This window comes from Littorina saxatilis, linkage group LG9 (genome assembly GCF_037325665.1).
Source record: "Littorina saxatilis isolate snail1 linkage group LG9, US_GU_Lsax_2.0, whole genome shotgun sequence".
Lineage (NCBI taxonomy): Eukaryota > Metazoa > Mollusca > Gastropoda > Littorinimorpha > Littorinidae > Littorina > Littorina saxatilis.
Genome location: NC_090253.1, coordinates 49495982 through 49522120, shown reverse-complemented (window position 1 = coordinate 49522120; position 26139 = coordinate 49495982). Strand labels below are relative to the sequence as shown.

The 26139-nt window shown below is 43.9% G+C and overlaps 3 protein-coding genes and 1 long non-coding RNA gene across 5 annotated transcripts in view; all 4 read left to right on the top strand.

Annotated features, from left to right (window-relative positions):
- Nucleotides 1-20806, top strand: part of LOC138976321 (transcription intermediary factor 1-alpha-like) — a 46752-nt gene extending 25946 nt beyond the window's left edge. For both annotated transcript variants that reach the window (XM_070349185.1, XM_070349184.1), the window contains 3 exons: nt 18309-18470; nt 19606-19785; nt 20087-20806. In XM_070349185.1, the coding sequence (XP_070205286.1) occupies nt 18309-18470; nt 19606-19785; nt 20087-20119 (375 nt within the window). In that variant the 3' untranslated portion in view covers nt 20120-20806. The remainder of the gene's footprint in view (nt 1-18308; nt 18471-19605; nt 19786-20086) is intronic.
- On the top strand, nt 90-6305 carry LOC138977444 (E3 ubiquitin-protein ligase TRIM45-like). The gene is made up of 2 exons (XM_070350320.1): nt 90-188; nt 5179-6305. The coding sequence occupies exon 2, from the start codon at nt 5194-5196 to the stop codon at nt 6151-6153; it is 960 nt and encodes a 319-aa protein (XP_070206421.1). The 5' UTR covers nt 90-188; nt 5179-5193; the 3' UTR covers nt 6154-6305.
- Nucleotides 8870-10145, top strand: LOC138976347 (uncharacterized). Its single transcript, XR_011458953.1, has 2 exons — nt 8870-9135; nt 9494-10145. It is a non-coding gene; the product is annotated as an uncharacterized lncRNA (long non-coding RNA).
- Nucleotides 20807-21540: 734 nt separating the features above from the next.
- The window catches only part of LOC138976329 (E3 ubiquitin-protein ligase TRIM45-like), a 10969-nt gene continuing 6370 nt past the window's right edge, over nt 21541-26139 (top strand). The window contains exon 1 of the mRNA XM_070349195.1: nt 21541-21629. The gene's annotated coding sequence lies outside the window, so the exon portion shown is untranslated. The remainder of the gene's footprint in view (nt 21630-26139) is intronic.

Genomic DNA, 26139 nt, shown 5'->3' with positions numbered 1-26139 from the left:
GAAGAAGAAACCGTGGGGGCTGTGTGTGTGTTCTACTCTTTCGCAAATGTCTGCATTGAAATGTTGAGAACATGCGCCTGTTTGATTCGCGCACATTCCTGTGACCTGTTTGGCACGCCCACCGTCCTGTGTGAATGCGATTTTCAACATTTTAAACCTTGACAGTGTTTCAGTGCTCCTCACAGCAGGTAAGTGTGTTCTCTATCTGTTAACTCTTCTTTTTATATTGTCCAATCTTGTTGCTTATAACGCTCAGTGTGGAAAATCATTCGGGAAAGTTTCCACTTTCTGTTTCTGGGAAATGTGTTTTCTGTTTGCTTGAATCATCAATAATGGCTGTGAGACACCGAGGGTGCTAGCTAGACTTGCTGTGTGTGAGTTACACACTGCTTGCCTTGCTCTGTTTGTGTTGTCATGTTTCTCATATCTCTTTTTTGATGAGGGATTTTTTTTTTTATTTTTTTTTTATTTTTTTATTTTTTTATTTTTGAGAATTTTTATTTTTTATTTTTTTTTATTCTCTTTTGGTGAATTTTTTGATGAGGGATTTTACTTCATGATCAGTATGTGTTTATCACATTCTCTGCTGCGTTAAAACTCAATGTCAATGTTTGCCGAGTATTGTGTTCTTTACAAAACAAACCGCGTGTGAATGTTTTTAACAAAACGAGCTGCGTGGTAGTTTGGATATATTTGTAGCTGCAATACGTCGCTTGCATAAAAGTCTATATTCAGTGCCTAAATAGGGGCAATATTGTAGGTGTACGCATATGATCACATTGAGTGTGCCTGTCCTTTGTCGCAGTGTGTGGAAGTGTGTCAGTCCTGCGCAGCATTCAACACATTACCTTGTCTGTCTGTGCTAGATGTTTTATCGAGCCTTTCACGCGGGGCGCGCAGTCTTGTGTCACAAGTCGTATAGATTAGCCTAAACTGTGTATCGTGTATGCTTGCACATTTATGATTTTCTTTCGATCCGTGTGATTCCAGTTATGAGACGCTTTTGGTTTGACCTGTATCCGGAATTGTAGATATATATGCTTTTGATTTGTGTTTAAACCTACGTGACTCATTGTCACGTTTTGTCTCTTGAGAAAAATACTTTTATTTGGACTGTTCGAATATTGTGCGACACACACCCACCCTCACACACACACACACACACACACACACACACACACACTGTACGTAATGAAGTGTTTTATATGGTGTTACTTTACTCTAATTATGTCTTACGACAGTTTTTAAGAATGCAGCCTTATAGACTTTTCTCCGACTTCCCTTGTTCTCCATATTGTTGGTGGACTGCTATTTTCACGTGATTTTGTTTTGATGCTGTCATTTGGTGTTTTTGAACGAGCAGGCTCTCGGGTAAATGGCCATGTTGTCCTCCTTCATTTAGGCAGTCATATGCTGTCTGCACGTGTGATATGATCATTGAAAAGAATAACTGTACTGATCACAGTCTAAGTGATTGAACGGCACATGAGACTCTGTCAAGGAGTATAACTCTGCCGTTGGTACGAAGTCAGTACAAATGCCTAATTATAACATCCACACAACACATGCCATTAAAAGCCCCCCACGTAGCTTTCTGGCACACTTTTCGAATCACAGTTTTCTATTGTAGGTGTCATTGGACAGCCACTGAAGTCAGGGTAACCCAAAATCGATGTGACTGACACGTCAGGTACACAACAATCGACGAACATTCTGAAAAGGCGCAACGTTGCAACGTTTATAAATGAACTCAAAGTCTAATCCAGTGTCTATATCCAGAACAGGTTGTTTTGCTTCGTTATATTTTCCGTATTTCTTCTGATGCAGGCGTAGCCGGAGCGCATGAGCAGTAGAAAACGAGAGGTTTTGCGTCCATTTTGGGGGTACCATGACAAAAAGCACTGTATTTCAGTAATAGCCAAGTTGATGACTTCAACATTTGTCTGTAGGATAGCAAGTAGTAGTAGTAGTAGTTGTAGTAGTAGTAGTAGTAGTAGTAGTAGTAGTAGTAGTAGAAGTAGTAGTAGAAGTAGTAGTAGTAGTAGTAGTAGTAGTGGTGGTCATCAGACAGCCTCATCTTCTGCATCCTCAAAGGTCCTTGTCTACATTTTTATACCGAAATCGCCATTTGACCATTAAAATTCAGAGTCTATTATCTACAATTATCAACTATACGCCCCCTTTCGATCAGGAGAGACGAAGCCAGTGTAGCCGTTTGAAAATTCATTGTAATAATCCAGCGTAGTACTCATAGTAGGATATCCTTATTTGGAAAATGCCAAGCGCAAAACTCCTCTCAAATCCCGTGCATTTCGTGCGTTTAAAAAAAAAGCGTGGACAGCGCTCAAGTGTCAAACTGTTGCTGCACTTGTTTGGGCGTGGCTATAAGCATAGTGACATGAATTTGATTGGTCAGTAATTTTAGGCAAAGCCCATGTTCTCAGCAAACAGAAAACAAAATATTGGAAGCGTGAGTCACGCTACCCAAAAATAAAATCTTTTTTTACATATATTTTTTTTTCTATAACTTTTTTCCCCATGGTTCATTCATCATCTGACATAACTTTTTAGCGAAATCTAACCATAAGATTATTGAAAAAAAGCAAAAATGTAGACGACCACCAAAAGCTAACGGCAAACGTGCGTTCTCTGTTGATCCCCTCCCATCTGGAACAACACTCTCACAAACTGTCCGTCATTCACAATCCCATCCTTCCGTCACATCTGCCCTGAAACCCTTTCTCTTCAAACAACATCTCTAGTGTGATGTTTTTTCCTATTGTACATCGCCGTGAGTTCATAAGTGTTCATTGCTATTATGTGTAGTAGTAGTAGTAGTAGTAGTAGTAGTAGTAGTAGTAGTAGTAGTAGTAGTAGTAGTTTGTTTGTTTGTTTGTTTGCTTAACGCCCAGCCGACCACGAAGGGCCATATCAGGGCGGTGCTGCTTTGACATATAACGTGCGCCACACACAAGACAGAAGTCGCAGCACAGGCTTCATGTCTCACCCAGTCACATTATTCTGACACCGGACCAACCAGTCCTAGCACTAACCCCATAATGCCAGACGCCATGCTGAGCAGCCACTAGATTGCCAATTTTAAAGTCTTAGGTATGACCCGGCCGGGGTTCGAACCCACGACCTCCCGATCACGGGGCGGACACCTTACCACTAGGCTAACCGTGCTGGTAGTAGTAGTAGTATTAGTTGTAGTAGCAGTAGTAGTAGTGGTGGTAGTGGTAGTAGTAGTAATAGTAGCAGAATAGTAGTAGTAGTAGTGGTAGTAGGAGTAGTGCTCCCATATGGGGTCGCCTTCACGCGGCGGGAGTGTTTATACTAAGCCACCCCACCCCTTTACTTCTCTTCTTTTGTCTTATTTCTGCCTTACCAGTCCTTTCATCTATATTTCCTTCCAAGAAAACTCTCCCTACTATTCCCTGCAGTTTTCCAATTCTTTTCTTGTTGTCTTATTTCTACCTGACTGGATCCATCACCTTTATTTCACTTACCAAAAGTCTTCTTTTCCACATCCTTATTTCTCTGCACCCCGCATGTCGTAAGAGGCGACTAACGGATTCTGTTCCTCCTGTTCCCCTTGTTAAGTGGTTCTTGTATAGAATCTATATATATACGACTTGTGTCTGTGTGTCTGTCTGTGTCTTCGCGATGCACGGCCAAAGTTCTCGATGGATCTGCTTCAAATTTGGTGGGCTTATTCACAGAGACCCCGGACACAACCTCATCGATGAGATATTTCAACACGTGCTCTCAGCGCGCAGCGCTGAACCGATTTTCGTTTTTCACTGCACGTTACTATTTTTAGATCTCCCTTCCTTCGTGCGCCGGCGTCAATCCATTTTCCCGTTTGTACGTTACTATATTTAGAAGGTCACTGCACGTTACTATTTTTAGATCTCCCTTCCTTCGTGCGCCGGCGATGCCGGCGTACACCCGGCAAAGCCGGGTCCCCGGCGACGGCCGGGTATTCGGCTCTACTTCTTCCCGGCGAAGCGGGTAATCATCTAGTATAGTCAATGTTTGTAAATATTTTAGTCAAGCAGTATGTAAGAAATGTTTAGTCCTTTGTACTGGAAACTTGCATTCTCCCAGTAAGGTCATATATTGTACTACGTTGCAAGCCCCTGGAGCAATTTTTTTATTAACTCAACTCAACTCAACTCAAATTTTATTGGCTTCAATTTTCATAGAAGAATTTGTCTTGCGCTTGGGAGAAAGTAAGAGTATAACATATAAAAACAGCATTCATATCACATTTCATGTATCACACACAGGAATCACTAGTATAAGCCTACAATTATCACATTTGTACCTGTATCATACATGCAAATAAATAGTATCACATTTCCACGTATCACACACAATATATACATTACATAACATACAGCAAGCTTCCATCTCCCGCGCCCCCCCCCCCCCCTCCCACACATACATATCCTCGCACGCGCGTCGACTCCACACAAATGACATCATCAGTCCATCAACTAAAATGCACAATGACCAGCAGTGGGCACATGATACTTAATACGTGCTCAACTAGACCTGCTAACCAAAATAATAACAGAAACAAAAACAAGGACTGGGCACAACATTTACACGTGTGTGACCTACTTACATCAGGTGCCTGTGATCTATAAATAACAATGATTGCGTTTAAAGTAAAACATGAATAATGCCGATGTTTACTAACAATGAATACATAACAACTAAGATAAGAATGTATGTGCTTTCATAATATGATTATTTTATAAAACACAGTGGGGAAATTTGGAAAATATTAGTGCTTTTGTGAACAAGAAACACTTAACAAGTGGCTCTATCCCATCTCCCCCTTTCCCCTATCCCATCTCCCCCCTTTCCCTCGTCGCGATATAACCTTCGTGGTTGAAAACGACGTTAAACATCAAATAAAGAAAGAAAGTAGTAGTGGTAGTAGTAGTAGTAGTAGTAGTAGTAGTAGTAGTAGTAGTAGTAGTAGTAGTAGTAGTAGTTGTAGTAGTAGTAGTAGTTGTAGTAGTTGTAGTAGTAATAGTTATTGTCGCAGCTGCTTTTGCAGAGATCGTGGTTTCTTGAGGTACTGTTGCTTCTGAAAATGTAATTGTTTTGGACTTTCGTACCTTGTTTTTCTAGACTGTTATGTTTTCGCGTCGTTCCTTTCAGGACTGATTCGTTGCCATGGCAACGGCAACAGCAGCAAGTTCAGCGGATAGTGACACAGAATGCTCCGTGTGTCACGAGCTGTTCAAGAACCCCAAACTGCTGCCCTGTGCTCACGTCCTGTGTCGCCACTGTCTTCTCTCGTGGCTCACCTCCAACCCCGAGGCCCTCTGTCCGCTCTGCAGGGGCGCCATCGCGGACCCCAAAGAGAAAAGTAAGACAAAGGGGTGGGTGGAGGTGGTGGACGCCTTACCGGATGACGTCGCCATGGCAGCGCTAGTGGAGAGTACACGTGTACTGAGCCAAGATCATGTTTGTGTAGGATGCAAGTCTGCGGCTGACTCTATTTGCCTGTCCTGCAATGATATGATGTGTAAGCCGTGTGGTCAGTCGCATACCAATTTCTCTATGGCTCGTCATCACAAGGTGGAAGACCTGTCCAGCATGACAGCGGAAGAGCTAGCCGTCAGTCAGCCTGACCACTGCAGCGTGCACACCAGCAAGCCCTGCGAGCTCTTCTGTCCCACTCACGGGGCCGCCATTTGCCACCTGTGTGCCAGCGCCAAGCACCGCGCATGCCCAGACCTGACGGAACTGGCGGAAGCGGCAGACAAGTCACGTGAGGAGCTCAGTCAGATGGTGATGTCACTGTTGACGGAAGAGCAACAGCTGGAAGAAGCTGTGGCAGCGTTGGAGCGCCACCTGGAGGCCACGGAGAAAGTGGTGCAGGAAGCTGTTGCTGAGATCGACATGACCTGCGACAAGCTAGAGAACTCTGTCAAGGAATTCAGGCGTCGTCTGAAGGAGATGACGCTCGATGCCAAGGCCAAGGTGAAGGACACAGTCTTGACCGTCAAGGTCACCTTGTTGGATCATCGAGGCAGGCTGACGTCACACCGACGTGTTGCTAATCGCACCACCCGAGGGTCCACCAATAAAGGGATGTGTGACGTCACCCGTGCTCTGAGGGACCTGTGAAGGACATACTGGACACTTGTGGTCAACGCCGAGCGCACTTGAAGGCGGTTTCCATGTTTACGCTGACAATTGACGCTGCCGCTGTGTCCCGTATTGAGAAGGAACTGTCGGAGCTTGGTCAGGTGAAAATAAGCCCTGCGTCTGTCGGTCCTGTTCAGGTGAGAACATATATAATGGGTTTTGTTGTTGTTGTTGTTGTTGTTGTTGTTGTTGTTGTTGTTGTTGTTGTTTTTTACCCTCCGATAGTCAGCCTGTGAACGGTTGACTAATATACAGAAACGCCATCGCATTTAGTTTACACAATGAAAAATGTTATATTGTTATTGGATTCCTTGTGAAGCGCACTAACATTTGTACTTGTTTAGACGAGCACCATAGAAACAGATAAAAAAACCATTATCATCATATTTCAAAATTGGAATTTTCTGTTAAAAAAACCACATGCCCTGCATATATAAAATCATTTCAATTGAATGTTAACTTTACGTTTTCAACAAATAACGTGTATTTCTCTAAAGTTGGCATGGCGATGCAGCATTCTAGACACAAATATGGCAAACGTCGGTAGGAAACAAACGCTATTTTGTCACAGTCTAGCTACGACAATTTCGTTATTCCCAGATACACTTGACGATTCACTGTGAGTACTTTGCATACGTTACAACAACCTCTGCTGCGATGGATATAATGATTAAGTTTTGTTTGCATCTCGTCATCAGTCCCTTTGGGTTGTTGATTGGCGATTGATTAAATGTTTGTGATGTCTGTTTGTTTCAGAACCTTGGGTGGTGTTTTCACACAAACCACGGGGAGTACATTGTACTGAGCAACGACGGTCTGACAGCAGAGAGAGTGGAGGGTAGTTACAATGGTATTGTTGTTGCTGACCAGCCCATGGTGCCCGACGTGTTGTATGAGGTGTGTGTGTGTGTGTGTGTGTGTGTGTGTGTGCGTGTGTGTGTGTGTGTGTGTGTGTGTGCGTGTATATATGTGTGTTAGTGTGTGTGTATGTGTGTGTATGTGTGTGCGCGTGTGTATGTGTATGTGTGTGTGTGTGTGTGTGTGTGTGTGTGTGTGTGTGTGTGTGTGTGTGTTTGTTTGTCTGCCTGTCTGCCATTTTGTCTGTGTGTCCGTCTCCGGTGCCTGATGTTAAAAAAAAAAAAAATACTTCATTCTCTATTACCATTGTTAAATAAAGAATTGCATTTGTCTTTGTCATTGTCGTTGTCTGTCTGCCTACATGTGCAAACACTCAGATCCCTAAACAAAACAACATGTGAAGTTAAATTGTAACAGAAACGGAATTGTGTGCAGATCCGAATAGACAAGCGAGACCCGCAGTTCATGTTCCTCCGCTACATGCCGTGTGGAGTGGTGCTGACTGATCCCGATCACCTCCGTCTGCCTGACACAGCTTACAGTGGATGGGGCAGTGAGACTGTTGTCATCAGTGATGTTGTGTATAACCGTGAACACACAGTAAGGTCATGTTGACACAACTTTGCTCGTTAGTGTGTATCATATGCTGCATGATATATATGTCTACATTTTAAAGTTACGACACTTTTTGATACCAATTTTTGGTTACAAGAAAGGAAAACAGAAAATGTGTTGGGGATTGTTTCCAAAGTTATGTTGGGTTTGTCTTTAGAATATGTAATGTTTAGAATATAAAAGAGTTTTTTTAAGGGAACTTTTTTTAAGCCACACCGATCGAAACAAACTATCGATTTCGCTAATAGTTTGCTTGTGATATTTTTAGAGTGTGCTGTAACAAGTGTGAAAAAGAGAGACATCAGTCGGACAGACTTTATGTTACAGAAATGTGAATATGATGACATGCCAAGATTGAGATAAACAAGGGTTGGGTAATTGAATGGAGTTTCTGACCGAACAGTTACAACCACATTACCTATATTGGAAGTGGTATTAATCCCTGGTTTACGTTTCTGGCAATGATGTGTTTACGTTTGAAATATTTTAACGTGTCTGTCCGATATGGCTGGAAATAGCGTCATTACATGACGTTTTTGCAGGCTAAAATTAGATCAGTTTCTTAATTCGCATGTGCATATTTCCTGACGCATCCAATCGAGTTTAACCAAAACATGACACAATGCCGAGCAGATCGAGTCCCCACAACCGTATATGCAAAAAAGAGAAAGACATTGACCGTGACATATTTGCACAGACCTTCAAAACGTACCATTACCCTTATGTTGAAAAATAGCATCAGGAGATGTAAAGGTGATCGTACTCTGAAAAATATGTAAGTTGAGTGAAATGAAAGCGCTGTTTTAAAGTGTTCACCATCTGCCATGTCCAACAATAGATATAAGTATAGCTTCAGGATGTTTAACATTATGATATTCTAGTCAAACTTATTTCAACACACACTGAAATTATCAGAAACAAAATGTTAGCCAATGTATTAGCGACGTTGTTTTTGGGTTCAATCGCTGTCGGATGTCATTAAGGCAACATTTTTGTTTTATCACACACACACACACACACACACACACACACACACACACACACACACACACACTAACACACGCACGCACACACACACACACACTAACACACGCACGCACACACACACATACATACACATACACACACTAACACACGCACGCACACAGACACACACACACACATACACACACACTAACACACGCACGCACTCAGACAGACACACACACATACACATACATACACACACACACACACACACACACACACACACACACACACACACACACACACACACACATATATATGAAGTCCACAGAATCATGTCAACAGGACAACAACCTGAACGACGCAACATTCGGCCTGTCGGAGGGAACACGTGTGGGAGTGATGGTGACGACCAAGGCAGAGCTCCACCTGTGGGTCAACGGCAGTGATCGGGGAGTCATCGCCACCACTGTTCCCACGCCCTGCTTTGCTTTCTTTGAACTGTGTTGGCAATATAAACAGGTGAGTCTCTGTCCACAATTCTTCTGTCCGACTGACTGTCTCATTTGCAGCTTTTGTTCCTCTCTGTATGTGTGTGTGAGTGAATAATATGTGTGTGTGTGTGTGTGTGTGTATGTGTGTGTGTGTGTGTTATTGTGTGTGTGTGTGTGTGTGTGTGTGTGTGTGTGTGTTCGTGTGTATGTGTGTGTGTGTGTGTGTGTGTGTGTGTGCGTGTGCGTGTGCGTGTGCGTGTTCGCACGTGCGTACATACGTGTGTTTGTGTATGGTCCTGTCTGCTTTAAAAGCGAGTTGCTAAAGTTTACTTGTGCACATTTACAAATCAAGGCATTCTCATTGTAGTCCCGTAATTTATATTCAGGTATCAATTCTTCCCCCGACACGCCTTGGCTGAGAGCGGAACACAGAGACCAACAGCCCAGTGTCTGACGTAAGAGACATATGACGTCACACCTATAACTGTCGACCACGTGTCAGTCATGTGGAACTACCCCGTGAGCTGAAGAGTGGACTCCTCCCTTGAGAGACCTACCTACAAGATATATATATGTCTTTGACAGGGACACTGCCACTGTACGTTATCCCATGACCAACATTGAGAAACTCCTCTGGTGGTTACCGTATTTTTTTCGGAAATGTATCGTCTCCGAGAAGTCGAAGCTTTGCTAAGCATACCTGGGGATGATATTGTGTTAAATAGAAATTAAATGTTTTGCTGAATACACTGGTGATGATATTGTGTTAAGAGATATACCAACGGTTTGCTTTCACATCAATGATGATATTCTGTTGACCAGAATGTATTGTCAGAATTAACCATTGCAAAATATTTTCAATCGATTTTTGTCGAATTTGCATTGCTTTTTTTTCTTGGTTAGATGTTGCTTTAATTTGTCTTTTGATTTGCTTTATTTTGATCTGTCTATAGTGTCTGTTTGTTAGGTTTTCATCTCCAACAAAACCAAATTCCTAGTTTTGTGTTCTGAGAAATAAAGCCTTCGTCAAACACTCTTCGTCTCTGGTTTTGTTGTTGTACGGGAAATAACCAGCGAGATGGTCGGTCACTGCGATGCCTTCTACGAACTCGACAGCAGAGACATAAGTGAAGGAGATATGTCATAGATAAGTAGAACTGCTGGCGCGAAAAAAACGTCATGAAGTTTTTGACTCATATCAAGGAAGGCAATATGGTGTTCGAATATTTGACCACCTCTCGTCTGCACGCTCTGACGCAGCATTTAACTTTAAACTACTCCTTCTTCGCAATGGTATGACTCCCTGGACCCTCAGACTCCCGTACAGAAGCTGGTTACGAGCTGTTTTGGCGACAATTAGAAGCAGGTTCGCCTTCAAAACGCATCGAGCAGCCATTTTCGGCGTTCGATCACCACAATGTCCAGCTATGATGGGAAATTACGCGGAAAGTATACCAACTATACTTCCACCCTCAATGCAGATCGAAGCAAATGTGACCACCAGTGAAGCTGTAGCATATACATTTGATCCAGACAAGGAACACAAACTCCGGAGTAAAACAACGAAGTCTGCCTTGAATCGTGTCCTGCACGGCATACACCAGGCTGCTCAGTGTCAAGCCGGTTATCCCCCGTGTTGCTGACGAGCGTGAAAATGACATCGTGAGCAAACATATGTCGCTATTAATGGCACAGCAAGTTTGAATGAATGAACACTGAAATATATTGTTTAGTTAGGGTACGACAATGGATGGACTATTTTCTTTCCTTTGTTCGGTTTGAGTAGTGTCAACGAAATTCTTGCCACACAGTGCAGTGTAGGTACTGTGAAAGCTTTAATCCGGGGCCTACATCCACACAACAACCCCCGCCACCCCTCCACCCTACCCCTTCCCTCACCAACAAGTTGTTTAAATTATATAAACAAAATCAGCAAGATTTGATAAAAAAAAACCCGTGTGGAAATATATTAACTTTGTACAACCTTCTTCAATTGACTGAACGAAATGAATGTACATGGAGAGTCCACCATGTAAATAAACAAAGCACACCGTGTTTAATAGCCAAATAGGCTGAAGAAACACACAAACAACTACATACATAACCAACCAATTGCAGTATAACTTCTACCGCTGCAATTTTGTAAAACAATGTCCCAGGGCTATGCCCTTCACAACTGAATTGTTCTGTCATGATTTCAATAAACTTGAATTTAAAATGTGTGTGTGTGTGTGTGTGTGTGTGTGTGGGTGGGTGTGTGTGGTTTAATCTCTTGAACCATATCTATCTATCTATCTATCTATCTATCTATCTATCTATCTATCAGATTAACAATTTGTAGATACAAACAAAACCCATTGTCATCATTTTCACGAGTTTTCATTCACAAACACCTGGGAAATAAATCGCATGTTCCCCATGCAATAAATCCCCGTTTACCATAGTTGCAGGAAGCAGTTTATACATGGATAATCAAAAGCAAACCCAATAGAAACGCTCGGGGATTCTTCGGCGCTTTTCATTGGCGTTTACCCAGACCTAAACAGACGACACGACACTGCTTTGCAAAGTTCCAAAAACGAACAGGCAAACTGGCAAAAGTAACAAAAAACAAAACTACTTCATGAAAGGTCATCAATTCACCACAAACAATTGAAACCTATGTTTTGTCTTCTTACAAAGTCATAGAGTGCGTGTATCTGTGTTTCGATACAAAGACGTTCGGAGAAACACGAACGTCAAGTTCAAGTCAAACCAATTGACCCCTGACACACAAATATTGACCCGTGTACAAGACGTTGTATCGATAAACGAAGCGCAAATAAGAAATAATAAAAAAAGCAAAGAACATAGCATGCAACAAGATATTCAAACATCTAACAAAGCCGAGCAAGCAGACTGACAAGTCTAATAAAAACAAAGAGGCAATGAGTCGGAAACAAGAAACAGGATCGCGATTCTTTCCTTCGCTGCACGACGCAAATCTTCTGTGACCTTTGACCCAACGTAGCTTCCACATTCGATCACTAAGCTTAATATTTACAACTGAAAACCGAGGGGGTGGAATACTGAGAGGAACATACATAACAGTGTGCATCCTCAAACCTGACATATTTATCTCAACATTTTATGAACTCAAAACACAGAAAGTTGATTTCACACGCCAGCTTTGATTGCAACAACGTGCTGGGGCCCCAAACCATGAGTTACCATAACGGAACTCGTGTTTCAAAGCATGGCTCCCTGTGTTGATTTGGCACTTGTTTTCTCACTACCAAAATGATGACAACAATGATGTTTGGTGGTTTGTTGTCAGACCAGCTTTTTTGTCGGTCCTCGGGGGCATATATGCTCCTCCTCGGACCGACAAAAAAGCTGCATGATCTGTCAACAACCCATCAAACATCTTATAATGTCAACTGCATTTTTGAATAAATACCTGAACAACAAATAAGCTTACGTAACAGATTAACAAAACATTGGCAGAGCTGCTCGGTCACAATTATGAGTCCAGTGACTCAGAGTCACCATGCACCACACACTTTGTTTTGTTGCAGAAACAATAGACAGCTCATTACTGACTGAGAGGTGATACTCGGTGTTCGTTTTCATCCGTGTCACAACGCCTCTGACTTCTGAAGCTTATTGAAGGTAATCATGCTAGGCAAACCGCTGCAGCGCATGGAACAGTCAATCATAACAGCTGCACACCCAGCACTGGGTTTTACCGGAATTAACATGTTTAGGACGGAGAGTGCTGTGTTTGGTAGCACGTGAGTGCAGTAGATTAAGTTGTCTCTGTTACCTCGGTCAGTGATGATGAAAGCAAGTCCATACTTGAACACACCAGTAATCAAGTGATGAAAGCAAGTCTATACTTGAACACACCAGTGATGATGAAAGCAAGTCTATACTTGAACACACCAGTGATGAATCGATGAAAGCAAGTCCATACTTGAACACACCAGTGATGATGAAAGCAAGTCTATACTTGAACACACCAGTGATGATGAAAGCAAGTCCATACTTGAACACACCAGTGATGATGAAAGCAAGTCTATACTTGAACACACCAGTGATGATGAAAGCAAGTCTATACTTGAACACACCAGTGATGATGAAAGCAAGTCCATACTTGAACACACCAGTGATGATGAAAGCAAGTCTATACTTGAACACACCAGTGATGATGAAAGCAAGTCCATACTTGAACACACCAGTGGTGATGAAAGCAAGTCTATACTTGAACACACCAGTGATGATGAAAGCAAGTCTATACTTGAACACACCAGTGATGATGAAAGCAAGTCTATACTTGAACACACCAGTGATGATGAAAGCAAGTCTATACTTGAACACACCAGTGATGATGAAAGCAAGTCTATACTTGAACACACCAGTGATGATGAAAGCAAGTCTATACTTGAACACACCAGTGATGATGAAAGCAAGTCCATACTTGAACACACCAGTGATGATGAAAGCAAGTCTATACTTGAACACACCAGTGATGATGAAAGCAAGTCTATACTTGAACACACCAGTGATGATGAAAGCAAGTCTATACTTGAACACACCAGTGATGATGAAAGCAAGTCTATACTTGAACACACCAGTGATGATGAAAGCAAGTCCATACTTGAACACACCAGTGATGACTGAAGAAACTCATGTGATCCACTTGACATGCTGCAAAGTCAACTTTCTAAATATACCATAACAAAGTGCTATCCAGGCTTGGCTCTGACTGTGCAGTTAACAAACAAAACAAAACATGAACCCTTGGGTGATTTATCACAGCAGGTGATGCAGTGCTCTTTTGCAAACCTTATTTATTGTAAGTTCAAAAGCAAGCGCCTGTTTGGTGACAGTAAGTCACGTGACCTGTTTGATGCAACCGCGCTCGGCTGTGTTTTCCCCATAGCATTACCAGGACACACTGCGACACTGTCTGGGTTGTACGTGTGTATTTCAACAAGCATATCAAACCGTGGGGGCTGTGTACTGTTCATCACAGCAGGTAAGTGTGTCCTCTGCTAATCTCCGCTTCTTAGACAGGCCCTCCTTGTTGCTGGGACGTGTGGATGAAGCAAGATGTGGGATAACAACTGAGCAAGTTCCTACTTTCTGTTTCCCGGAAATGTGTTTTTGGTTTGCTTGAATCGATCATAGCGGTGAGATACCTTGAACAGTGTCGTTTGGCTGGATATGCGGTGTTTTTAGACATAGAAAACACTGTAATAAAGTAGGCCCCTACATACTTTATCACAAAATGTTAAGAACCTGCTTGTACAGAATACTGTTTATCCGGAGAGAATAAGCAAGGGTGAACATGATATGTTTAATGTCTTTAAATGTGTGTGCCTGTTCTGTATCGCAGTGTGTGTCTGTGTGTCAGTCCCATATTGTGTACAGCGCTGTCTTGCTGTCTGTACTAGATGTTTTATCGCAGTGTGTGTCTGTCCCATGTTTTGTACAACGCTGTTTTGTCTGTCTGTGCTGGATGTTTTATCGAGCGTTTCACCCGAGGCACGCAGTTTTTGTGTAGCAAGTCGCACATAATATGATATCGTGCAGTGTATGTAGGATTTAACTTCCCTGTTTAACAATGCGGCTTTAGACATGTGTGTCAAGTTCCACCATTCTTCTTGTCTTTTGAACATTTATTTTGACGTTGTTGAATTACGCATTCTTTCATTGCGTTTACAAAATTAAGAAACAAAGAAAATCACAAATACACACACACACGCGCACACACACACACACACTCACACACACACACACACACACACACACACACATACACACACACATACACACACACACACACACACCCCCACACACACACACACACACACTCACACACACATGATTCACACACTATAGCAGGCGTTTTGTACTTCACATTGAGTGACGGGCGTTACCGTTTTTCTTTTATCTCCATTCGTTTGGTATTGTGAAAGGGTTATCTGGGCCTTTGTTTGTTATTCTCCGTAGGTTGCATTCTCCTTTCTGTTGTGCACGAAACGTCCATCAATTTTACCTATTGTTCAAGAGCAACGCTAATGTTAACCATAAAGCAATCAAACACAACAAAAATTATTGTATGTCTTGACCTATGTGTAGCAGATTCTTCTACACTGAAGACCATTGAAAAGAGCTTTGAAAAATGTGGGAATGTTGTGATAAACCGTGTTTTATGTCAAGAGCAGATAAAGTGGTTCTTGCATTTTAGCATGAAATTTATCGATAACATAGATCCACAGATGTTTACAGATAAAACATCCTGCAGCTTTCGCGTTTGTGTCAGTTGTAAATCGGTGCTCTTATGACAATTTTACAAACATATTGTTGCTGTTCGAAGGGATCGAGCATCAACCCGGGTGGATGGGGGCAAGTAACAAACCGTGATCTGGTACAGGGACGCTGGGCGAGGAAACCAGGGTTCTGATATTTTATGTGGGATTGATAGTGTGCTTTTGCCTGTCCTTTTTCTTTCGTCGAAAAGAACATTTCAAATATTTTACTTTTTGTGTATTGTTTATTTCATTTTAATCTACAGACACCTGGTCTCAGAGAGATCCATTGTGTCTTACTAGCAAGCTTTACGCTGACATATTTTAAGCATGACAAGTCCTTCTTCCCTTAAACAAATGTAGTTGCTGTTGCTGGTGCAAGTTGCTGTTGTTTGACTGTTGTTGTAATTGTCGTTGTTGTTGTTGTTGTTCTTGTTTGTGTTGTTGTTGTTGTTGTTGATGAAGCTGCTGCTGCTGTCGTTAGTATAAGTGCCGAGTCAGGGGATGCTTGTATTGCAGTGGTGGTTGATCTGTTGGCCGGAATGGTTACCCCTTTACACTCATTTTGTTAGGCTTTGTTCTTTGCATTCACATTGTCTTGTCTCTGTTGCTCCATCAGGACTAACATGTAACCATGGCAACGGCAGGTGGCACAAGTTCAGAGGACACTGAGACGGAATGCTCTGTGTGTCACGAGCTGTTCAAGAACCCCAAACTGCTGCCCTGTGCTCACGTCCTGTGTCGCCACTGTCTTCTCTCCTGGCTCGCCTCCAACCCCGAGGCCCTATGTCCGCTCTGCAGGGGCGCCATCGCGAACCCCAAAGAGAAAAGCAAGACGAAGGGGTGGGAGGAGGTAGTGGACGCATTACCGGATGACGTCGCCATGGCAGCGCTGGTGAATAGTACACGTGTACTGAGCCAGGACCACGTGTGTGTTGTGTGTCAGTCAACCGCCGTGTTCATCTGTCTGACCTGCAACGATATGATGTGCACGTCTTGTAGGCAGGCTCACGCAATGTTCTCTGTGTCCCGTCAGCACAAGATAGAGAAGCTGTCCAGCATGACAGCGGAAGAGCTAGCCGCCAGTCAGCCTGACCACTGCAGCGTGCACACCAGCAAGCCCTGCGAGCTCTTCTGTCCCATTCACGGGGCCGCCATTTGCCACCTGTGTGCCAGCGCCAAGCACCGCGCATGCCCAGACCTGACGGAACTGGCGGAAGCGGCAGATAAGTCACGTGTGGAGCTGAGTCAGATGATGACGTCACTGCTGACGGAAGAGCAGCAGCTGGAAGAAGCTGTGTCAGCGTTGGAGCGCCACCTGGAGGCCACGGAGAAAGTGGTACAGGAAGCTGTTGCTGAGATTGACAGGACCTGCGACCAGTTAGAGACCTCCGTCAAGGAATGCAGGTGTCGTCTGAAGAAGATGACGCTCGATGCCAAGGCCAAGGTGAGGGACACAGTCTTAGCCGTCAAGGTCACCTTGTTGGATCACCGAGGTAGGCTGACGTCACACCGACGTGTTGCTGATCGCACCACCAGAGGGTCCACTAATAAAGGGATATGTGACGTCACTCGTACTCTAAGGGACCGTGTGAAGGACATACTGGTCACTTGTGGTCAACGCCAAGCGGACTTGAAGTCGGTTTCCATGGTTACGCTGACAATTGACGCTGCCGCTGTGGACCGCATTGAGAAGGAACTGTCGGAGCTTGGTCAGGTGAAGATAATCCCTGCCTCTGTCGGTCCTGTTCAGGTGAGAACATCTATAATGGGTTTTGTTGTTGTTGTTGTTGTTGTTGTTGTTGTTGTTGTTGTTGTTGTTGTTGTTGTTGTTGTTGCTTTTTACCCTCTGATAGTCAGCCTGTGATCGGTTGACTAATATACAGAAACGCCGTCGCATTTAGTTTACACAATGAAAAATGTTATATTTGTATTGGATTCCTTGCGAAGCGCACTAACATTAGTACTTGTTAAGACGAGCACCAAAGAAACAAAGAAAATACCATAATTATCATATTTCAAAATTGGAATAAGTTTTCATTAAAATAAAACATGCCTGCATTGATAAAATTATCTCAACTTTACTTTTTTAACAAATAACGTGTATTTCTCTAAAGTTGGCATGGCGATGCAGCATTCTAAACACAAATGATGGCAAACGTTGGTAGGAAACAAACGCTATTTTGTCACAGTCTAGCTACGACAATTTCGTTATTCCCTGATACACTTGACGATTCACTGTGAGTACTTTGCATACGTTACAACAACCTCTGCTGCGATGGATATAATGATTAAGTTTTGTTTGCATCTCGTCATCAGTCCCTTTGGGTTGTTGATTGGCGATTGATTAAATGTTTGTGATGTCTCGTTGATGCAGAACCTTGGGTGGCGTTTTCACACAAACCACGGGACGAACATTGTACTGAGCAACGACGGTCTGACAGCAGAGAGAGTGAGGGGTCATGACAATGGTATTGTTGTTGCTGACCAGCCCATGATGCCCAACGTGTTGTATGAGGTGTGTGTGTGTGTGTGTGTGTGTGTGTGTTTGTGTGTGTGTGCGTGCGTGCGTGCGTGTATATATGTGTGTTAGTGTGTGTGTATGTGTGTGTATGTGTGTGTGCGTGTGTATGTGTATGTGTGTGTGTGTGTGTGTGTGTGTGTGTGTGTGTGGGTGTGTGTTTGTTTGTTTGTCTGCCTGTCTGCCTTTTTGTCTGTGTGTCCGTCTCCGGTTCCCTTATAAAAAAAAAATATATCACTTCATACTCTATTACCATTGTTAAATAAAGAATTGCATTTGTCTTTGTCATTGTCGTTGTCTGTCTGCCAACATGTGCAAACACTCAGATCCCTAAACAAAACAATATTTGAAGTTAAATTGTAACAGAAACGGAATTGTGTGCAGATCCGAATAGACAAGCTAGACCCGCAGTACGGTTCCTGCTACCTGCCGTGTGGAGTGGTGCTGACTGATCCCGATCACCTCCGTCTGCCTGACACAGCTCGCAATGGATGGGGCAGTGAGGCTGTTGTCATCAGTGATGCTGTGTATAACCGTGGACACACAGTAAGGTCATGTTCACACAACTTTGCTCGTTAGTGTGTATCATACGCTGCATGATATATATGTCTACATTTTAAAGTTACGACACTTTTTGATACCAATTTTTGGTTACAAGAAAGGAAAACAGAAAATGTGTTGGGGATTGTTTCCAAAGTTATGTTGGGTTTGTCTTTAGAATATGTAATGTTTAGAATATAAAAGAGTTTTTTTAACGGAACTTTTTTTAAGCCACACCGATCGACACAAACAATCGATTTCGCTATCATTTTGCCTGTGATATTTTTAGAGTGTGCTGTAACAAGTGTGAAAAAGAGAGAAATCAGTCGGACAGACTTTATGTTACAGACATGTGAATATGATGTCATGCCAAGATTGAGATAAACGCGGGTTGGGTAATTTAATGGAGTTTCTGACCGAACAGTTACAACCACATTACCTATATTGGAAGTGGTATTAATCCCTGGTTTACGTTTCTGGCAATGATGTGTTTACGTTCGAAATATTGTAACGTGTCTATCCGATATGGCTGGAAATAGCGTAATTACGTGACGTTTTCGTGGGCTAAAATTAGATCAGTTTCTTAATTCGCATGTGCATATTTTCTGACGCGTCCGATCTATTTTAACCACAAAATGACAGTATGCAGAGCAGAGTCCCCACAACCGCATAAGCAAAAAAGAGAAAAACATTGACCGTGACATATTTGCACAGACCTTCAAAACGTACCATTACCCTTAGCATCAGGAGATGTAAAAGTGATAGTACTCTGAAAAATATGTAAGTTGAGTGAAATAAAGCGCTGTTTTAAAGTGTTCACCATCTGCCATGTCAAAAAATAGATATAAGTATAGCTTCAGGAAGTTTAACATTATGATATTCTAGTCAAACCTATTTCAACACACACAGAAAGTATCAGATACAAAATGTAAGCCAATTTATTAGCGACGTTGATTTTGGGGGTCAATCGCTGTCGGATGTCATTAAGGCAACATTTTTGTTTTAACACACACACACACACACACACACACACACACACACACACACACACACACACACACACACACACACACTAACACACGTGCGCACACACACACACACACACACATGTGAGTGAATGAAAACAACATGATGTCAACAGGAGAACAACAACCTGAACAACGCAACATGGTACCTGCCGGAGGGATCACGTGTGAGAGTGATGGTGACGACCAAGGCAGAGCTCCACCTGTGGGTCAACGGCAGTGATCGGGGAGTCATCGCCACCACTGTTCCCACGCCCTGCTTTGCTTTCTTTGACCTGTGTTGGGAATATTCACAGGTGAGTCTCTGTCCACAATTCTTCTGTCTGACTGACTGTCTCATTTGCAGTTTTTTTTCCTCTCTGTATATGTGTGTGTGTGTGTGTGTGTGTGTGTGTGTGTGTGTGTGTGTGTGTGTGTATGTGTGTATGTGTGTGTGTTTGTGTGTATGCGTGTGTGTGTGTATGTGTGTGTTTGTGTGTACGTGTGTGTGTGTGTGAGAGTGTGTGTGTGTGTGTGTGTGTGTGTGTGTGTGTGTGTATGTTTGTGTGTATTTCAAAATGAAGGCATACTCACTGTAGGCCCATACTCATTTGCCAGGCCTCCGTTCTTCCCCCGACACACCTTGGCTGAGAGCGGAACACAGAGAACCACAGCCCAGTGCCTGACGTTAGAGACATAAATATGACATCACACCTATAACTCTCGACCACGTGCCAGCCATGTAGAGAAACATCCTGAGCTGACGACTGGACTCCCCTCCAAAGTGACAAATCTAACCAGAAGTACCTTTTGTCTGACAGGAACGGTGACATTTGAAAACTTTGCTTAACGGACGGTTGATATGATACTGTGTTGAGACACGTACAGAGATTTTCTTAACCTCACCGTGATGAACATGTGTTAAAGAGAAGTGGAAGCTGTGCTGATATAATCTCAGACTGTTCTATTGCAATATTAACAGCTAGCTATTGTGTTTTCAGATAGGGTCGGGAATCTTGACGAGAACAAATACAGTATGTCGAGGCGTATTATACTTGTTCGCACTCAAGCACGCACATACACACGCACGCACGCACACACACACATATAAACTTTGCTTTAAATAATGTATTATCACTTTGTTCAAAGGGTAGCTATAGACGCTAGCCTTGATACAGGGTGGCACAGTAAATACTATGCACGTTGCAGGCATGTGGTGACGCCGCACAGTTGAGCCTGCAAGTAACTTGCACAGCTAGCATACTAGGAAAACAGTGTTATGATTTGCAATCCACTAAGGCTGTTCTGTGATGTAAATAAACTGCTTTTTTAATTCTGTTGGTTGGCACAGTGTACCATTTCTGCACAATTCCTCGTCTTTCTTTCGAATTTGAAAAGCATGCGTCTGTCTGTGTATGGGATACGCACTCTTTGTGTGTGTGTGTGTGTGTGTGTGTGTGTGTGTGTGTGTGTGTGTGTGTGTGTGTGTGTGTGTGTGTGTGTGAAGACATACTGCAACCCACTCTTGACACTGTGTGTGGAATTCAACAGACATATTCATTACACCGTGGGGGCGACGGGCGCAATTGCTGTACGTAAGTGTGAGTGTTCGAATCCCGTCCCCCCCCCCCTGGTGTGTTAAGGTTGGAGATTTGTCCGGTCTCCAGTGTCAACTAATGTGCAGACCTGCTAGTGCCTTAATTATCCCCCTTCGTGTGTACACGCAAGGTCAAGACAAAGACTAAGTGCGCTTAGTAAAAATCATGTAATCCATGTCAGAGTTCGGGGTGTAATAAAAACACTAAAATACCAAGCATATGCATTCCTTGAAAGCGGTGTAAATGGCGGGGTAGAAACGGTCATACATGTGAAAAACAATTCGTGCAAAAACCACGAGTGTACGCGGGAGTCTCTGCCTATAAACGCAGAAGAAGAAGAAGAAGAAGAAGACACAAGAAGAAGAAGAAGAAGAAGAAACCCTGGGGGCTGTGTGTGTGTTCTACTCTTTCGCAAATGTCTGCATTGAAATGTTGAGAGCATGCGCCTGTTTGATTCGCGCACATTCACGTGACCTCTGTTTGGCATGCCCACCGTCCTGTGTGTATGTGCTTTTTAACAGACATTTTAAACCTTGACAGTGTTTCAGTGCTCCTCACAGCAGGTAAGTGTGTTCTCTATCTGTTAAATCGTCTTTTTATATAGTCCAATCTTGTTGCTTATAACGCTGAGTGTGGAAAATCATTCGGGAAAGTTTCCACTTTCTGTTTCTGGGAAATGTGTTTTCTGTTTGCTTGAATCGATGAACGGCTGTGAGCTAGCTAGACTTGGTGTGTGTGAGTTACACACTGCTTGCCTTGCTCTGTTTGTGTTGTGATGTTTCTCATGTCTCTTTTTTGATGAGGGATTTTACTTCATGATCAGTATGTGTTCATCACATTCTCTGCTGCGTTAAAACTTAATTAATGTCAATGTTTGCCGAGTATCGTGTTCTTTACAAAACAAACCGCGTGTGAATGTATTTAACAAAACTGCGTGGTATTTTGAATATATTTGTAGCTGCAATACGTCGCTTGCATAAAAGTCTATATTCAGTGCCTAAATAGGGGTAATATTGTAGGTGTACGCATATGATCACATTGAGTGTGCCTGTCCTTTGTCGCAGTGTGTGGAAGTGTGTCAGTCCTGCGCAGTATTCAACACATTACCTTGTCTGTCTGTGCTAGATGTTTTATCGAGCCTTTCACGCGGGGCGCGCAGTCTTGTGTCACAAGTCGTATAGATTAGCCTAAACTGTGTATCGTGCATGCTTGCACATTTATGATTTTCTTTCGATCCGTGTGATTCCAGTTATGAGACGCATTTGGTTTGACCTGTATCCGCAATTGTAGATATATAATATGCTTTTGATTTTTTTTAAAACCTACGTGACTTTCATTGTCACGTTTTGTCTCGAATATTGTGCTACATACACACACACACACACACACACACACACACACACACACACACACACACATACACACACATATATATATATATATATACACGCACGCATACACACACACACACATACACACACACACACACACACACACACACACACACACACACACACACACACACACACACACATTGATTGTATTGAAGGGTTTTCTGTGCTGTTACTTTACTAAAAGTTTGTGACAGTTTCTAAGAATGGTGCCTTGTAAACTTTTCTCGGACTTAACTTTTTCTTCTTCTTTGTTCGTGTGCTGCTATTTCCACGTGGTTTTGTTTTGATGCTGTCATTTGGTGTTTTCGGGTAAATGGCCATGTTGTCTTCCTTCAATTAGGCAGTCATACGTTGTCTGCACGTGTGATATGAACATAAACTGTACTGATTAAAGACGTGATTGAACGGCACATGAGACATTGTCGAGGAGTATAACTCTGGCGTTTATAAGAAATCATTACAAATACCTAATTAACATTCAAACAACACATGCCATTTAAAGCCCTTCACTTGGATTCCTGGCACACTTTTTGGATCCGAGTTTTCTGTTATATGTGTCATGAGACAGCCAATGAAGTCAGGGTAACCCAAAATCGATGTGATTGATACGTCCGGTACATATACAAAAATCGTCGAACATTCTGAAAACTGAGGCGCAACGTAGCAACGTTTATGTGTGAGTTTAGATAGAGCGGACAGCGTCAGATAAACTCTATTTAAACGAGACAGATTAGCCGCGGGTGGAGGAGGAGGATGTTAGATACTTGGGGTAGGCCTAAAGGGATCAGTGTTGGCAGGTAGGGAAGAGAGGGTAGTAAAGCAGGATATCAACACTTAGGCCCGTAATTAGAAAGAGAGGGGAGAGGAGGACTTGTGAAAGTCAAGGAGAAGAGCCCAGCCGCAATGTCCATGTTGCCGGGGGGCTTGCACGTGTGATGCATCAGCGGGGGTCTATAAGAACGGGAGAGCAACACATTGTGGTCAGTCCTTACCAGCGCGGCGCAGCGGGCATATGCCAACTATTTCTTACTGCAATATGGACTTCGAATTTGGAGCGTGGGCGACAGATCTGCCTTTAACGGTGGTTAAAGTTCTCCAGGATGAGGAGTTGAACACCCTCAATGTGCTGAGTAATGCGAATGCCCAGGATTTGGAGGGCCTGGGTCTCAAGCGTGGCCACTACGTAGCGCTGAGAGTAGCAGTGGCGGCCCTGCAAAAGCGAAGCGGGGGAGGGCCACTATCCCAGCGGGTGACTGAGGAAAAAAGCGTGGAACCACTCCAGGGACTGTTAGGCGGCTTGTCACTGCAGCCAACAGGTCAGACCTCCTATCTTTCCATTCTGGATTTTGTGCCGGGGTCGATGGCGGCCGAGGAAGAGGTGACACTCGGGGGAGGTGTCATCCTAAAACTCAACCAGAGACCAAAACTTGACAAAGTCTCCCCCTGCCACTGGATTGTGGCAAACGCACGCATCATGGCGAGGTTGATTGCTGAGAAGCCCGGGTTTGACTCGACCGCCTACCTCCGGTACACAGAGATAATAGGCGAGCTGGGGGCCAGATACTTGTGGCAGTCGGTGCTTCTGTACGACGACGAGTACAGAAGGCGCCAGTCGTCCAGCGGATTCAAGTGGGGAACCCCCAACCCCCACCTGTCCACGGTGATCCTGCTGGACCGGCTCCAGCATGGCGTCCAAGACAACAAGGGCGGCAAGGCTACGACGGCCAGCGGCGGTTCCCGGCGACCAGCGGGACCCAACGGGAAGGAAGTGTGCTTATTGTATACCAACAAAGGCGACTGTCCCTATGGGTCCCACTGCAGATTCCTCCACGTCTGCGACACCTGCGGCATGGGCCACCCCGGCAAGGACCACAAAGTGACAGCTACCACCTCCCCAGCCTAGGACACAGCGCAACGAATTGCCGACAAAACGGTAGGCCCCACCTTCAACAGCCCGTTCCCTCAGCTAGATTCCAATAAGTGCGAATTTCTCGGAAATAGTGATTCCATTAATGCTAAATCTCAAATGTGGCACAAGGTGCTAGAAGGCGATCACGACAAAACCTTTTTATTAGATGGCATAAGAAACGGTTTCCGTGTAACAGAAGAGAGTAGGGCAGGCGTACTAGACGTAGAGCAAACAAACCATAGGTCATCGAACGAACACCATAAAGCTGTGGAAAAAGAGCTATTAGATCAGATAGAAAAAGTTTTTTTTATTTTTTTATTTTATTTTATTTTACCCTACACCTGTTCCTTGTCCCGGTGTGCACTCACGCCGCCCCGTCCCTGCACTCACTGTTCCATCCACATCTGAATTTCGTTCCGCTGCCAGACTTGTCGATTTTACAGACGCTCCAGGGAGGGATGTCGGGTCGTTGCGGTAGGCTACCCTCGGAAGATGACACTGCACTTCTGCTGAGTCACTTCGACGGTGTTCAGTAGTGGGTCTGTCCCGAGCTAACGGACGCAGCCCACTACCTACTATGCCCCCTACTAACGACATTGACAGCTAAGTCGCGGAGCCAGACTGAGTGAGGGTCCCCTCCAGAGAGCAGACCGCCACCACGTCCCTCCGTCGACCCCCCAGAACGTCACACGTTGAAGACTGACAGCAGAAGTACTATTCAGGGAAGGATCGAACAGGAACACTGAGACCAAGGTCACCATGAGAGCTCCGGGCATGAAGGGCCACAAGAGCAAGGACACTTTATAATTTTGGATGATTAATGAGATGAGGATGATTATAATGATGATGCTATGGATTTCCAATTTGGTTTGAGACTACGTGACAGGGCAGCACTCTACGCTTACTGTCATAATATATCCTGGTGTCAACCAGGCCCGAGAACTGCCGCACCTGCGGTGTTGGTCAGGTAAACAGAACCTGAGCACCCTCAAAGTCGCATTCGTTAAGTGAATGACACTCGGCTGTGTGATTCCAGCCTTCCCATAGGAACCATAGCACTTCCACTCTGGGTAGGAGCCGACCGTAGCCCGAAAAACCCACATGACCCTGATGGGATTTGAACCCACGACCTCCCGGCCCACAGCCCGATGCGCTAACCACTGCGCTACGATAGAAAAAGGTTATTACATTGTAGCTAGTAGAAAACCAACTGTGGTAAGCGCTATCGCTGCGATTCCCAAGGATGATGGCAGCATCAGGTTGATCCATGACGCTAGCAAACCCACAGGTAGGGCAATGAACGACTATTCTATACCCGAGTCAGCTAAATTTCAAACCGTATCTGACGCGTGCGCCCTAGCGAAGACAGGGTATTGGTGTGCAAAAGTAGACTTGCAGTCCGCCTATCGGTCAGTATGCATCAGTCCGGACGATTATTGTATGACTGGGCTGAAATGGCATTTCACAGGTAAAAAGAAACCTACTTATCTCTTTGACAGTCGGCTGCCTTTTGGCAGCAATGTAGGGCCGTCACACTTCCATCGCCTGTCGCAAGCTATTCGCAGATGCATGGCACGGAAAGGCATGCCAGGTGTGTTAGCGTATATTGATGATTTTCTTCTGGTAGCAGCTACCAGACAAGAGTGCAATGACATGTTACTGTCTTTAATTAGATTATTGAGGGAACTGGGTTTCAACATTAGCTGGAAGAAGGTGGTGGGGCCTACTCAACGTATCACGTTTCTCGGTGTCGACATCGACACGCGAAAC